This window comes from Octodon degus, unplaced genomic scaffold, assembly GCF_000260255.1.
Source record: "Octodon degus isolate 3935 unplaced genomic scaffold, OctDeg1.0 scaffold00007, whole genome shotgun sequence".
NCBI classification, from domain to species: Eukaryota; Metazoa; Chordata; class Mammalia; order Rodentia; family Octodontidae; genus Octodon; species Octodon degus.
In genome coordinates this window covers 15,001,854-15,003,155 of record NW_004524583.1, presented here as the reverse complement: position 1 = coordinate 15,003,155, position 1,302 = coordinate 15,001,854, and the positions used below count along the sequence as shown (strand labels likewise).

The following is a 1,302-nucleotide window of genomic DNA, read 5'->3' as shown; positions in this document are numbered from 1 at the left end:
TGTGTATTCAAAGCACTTAGGACAGATATATAGTTACATTCTCTTAATGAATAGAGTGATTTGTTCTAATGGTGTTTGTAAATAGGATATCAAGTCCGCATCTTGTACAGCAATTAACCACTAGGAAGAATGTATGCAATGTGTTAATTATTGAAACTGTCCTACCAATTGATTTGAAACTATCTCATTGCTATTTGTTTATCAATAAAATTATGGGAAAAAATAAATAAATAAAACTAAGCAATGGGAAATGAAGGCTCATAATCAACTGCTTCTCAGTACAAGAATATGCCTCCTCTCCCTCCAAACTCCAGCTTCTCTGCGAGTTACCTCTGGTTTTGTCTCAGCCACTAATTGGCTTTGCTCTGACGTTCAGCAAATTCCTGAACATCTCCAACAGTCAGTTTTTCAGGATTCATTAAAATGGACAATGCCTTGTGATAAATGGTGGGACTCTGATTCTTTAGTACGTCAGAGTCCGGGGCGCATGAACACGGCTCTCCCAGCAGGGCCCTGACAGTGTCCCCCGGCCTCTGTTGGCAGGTTTCTCCCTCTGCAGTTTGTCACTCTTTCTGTTCATGACGCCGAAAGTATGCGCCTCAAGGTGAAGCTGGTCAGCGGCAGAGCCTACTACCTGCAGCTGTGCGGCCCTGCGAATAAGCAAGATGGCCTATTTGCTCAATGGAAGGACCTCATTGGCCTCCTACATCAGGAGAAAGCCAGAGCCTCCAAAGTGTCACGAGGGTCAAACCTGTCAGAACTCACAAACAACACTGAAGTCCCAAGTTCCATGGACATCATGGCCGTCACAGCCTTCGCAGATACGCAGACCCCCGCCACGCACCTCGGCGCAGACCCCGTCCAGGTGGCGGAAAGCATGAATTTCTCAGAGATCACCGATGTTACGGACATTACAGATGTCACAGACATTCCAGAAAATGAGGTCACAGAATTCCCCGATATAAAAATTGTCACGGAAGTCACAGAAGTCATAGAAGCCCTAGAAGTCACCGAAGTCAAAAGTAGTTCTGATGCCACAAATTTCTCAGGGGTCACTGTGGTGTTTGAAAATGATGACATAAGAAGGGCCAAGCAAGAGGAAAAGGTAGGTGAGACGGAGATAGTTAACTCTTTCATCATCAAGCGCTAGAACAATCCCCTGGTCACAGTGCTGAAATGTGTTCTGGGTAACTTTAACAATGAAATCTAATCCCTCAGCTTGGTATAAAGGAGTTATAAGATGTCTCCTGAAATAGGCTGTTTTTACCAGCAAACAACCCAGTATCTGAAAGCCACATTTTC

At 44.5% G+C, this 1,302-nt stretch overlaps 1 protein-coding gene across 6 annotated transcripts in view; it reads left to right on the top strand.

Annotated features, from left to right (window-relative positions):
* Positions 1-1,302, top strand: part of Fam71d (family with sequence similarity 71 member D) — a 59,953-nt gene that overhangs the window by 25,714 nt on the left and 32,937 nt on the right. For all 6 annotated transcript variants that reach the window (XM_023701836.1, XM_023701830.1, XM_023701833.1 and 3 more), the window contains one exon: positions 544-1,105. In XM_023701836.1, coding sequence (XP_023557604.1) covers positions 544-1,105 — 562 coding nt within the window. The remainder of the gene's footprint in view (positions 1-543; positions 1,106-1,302) is intronic.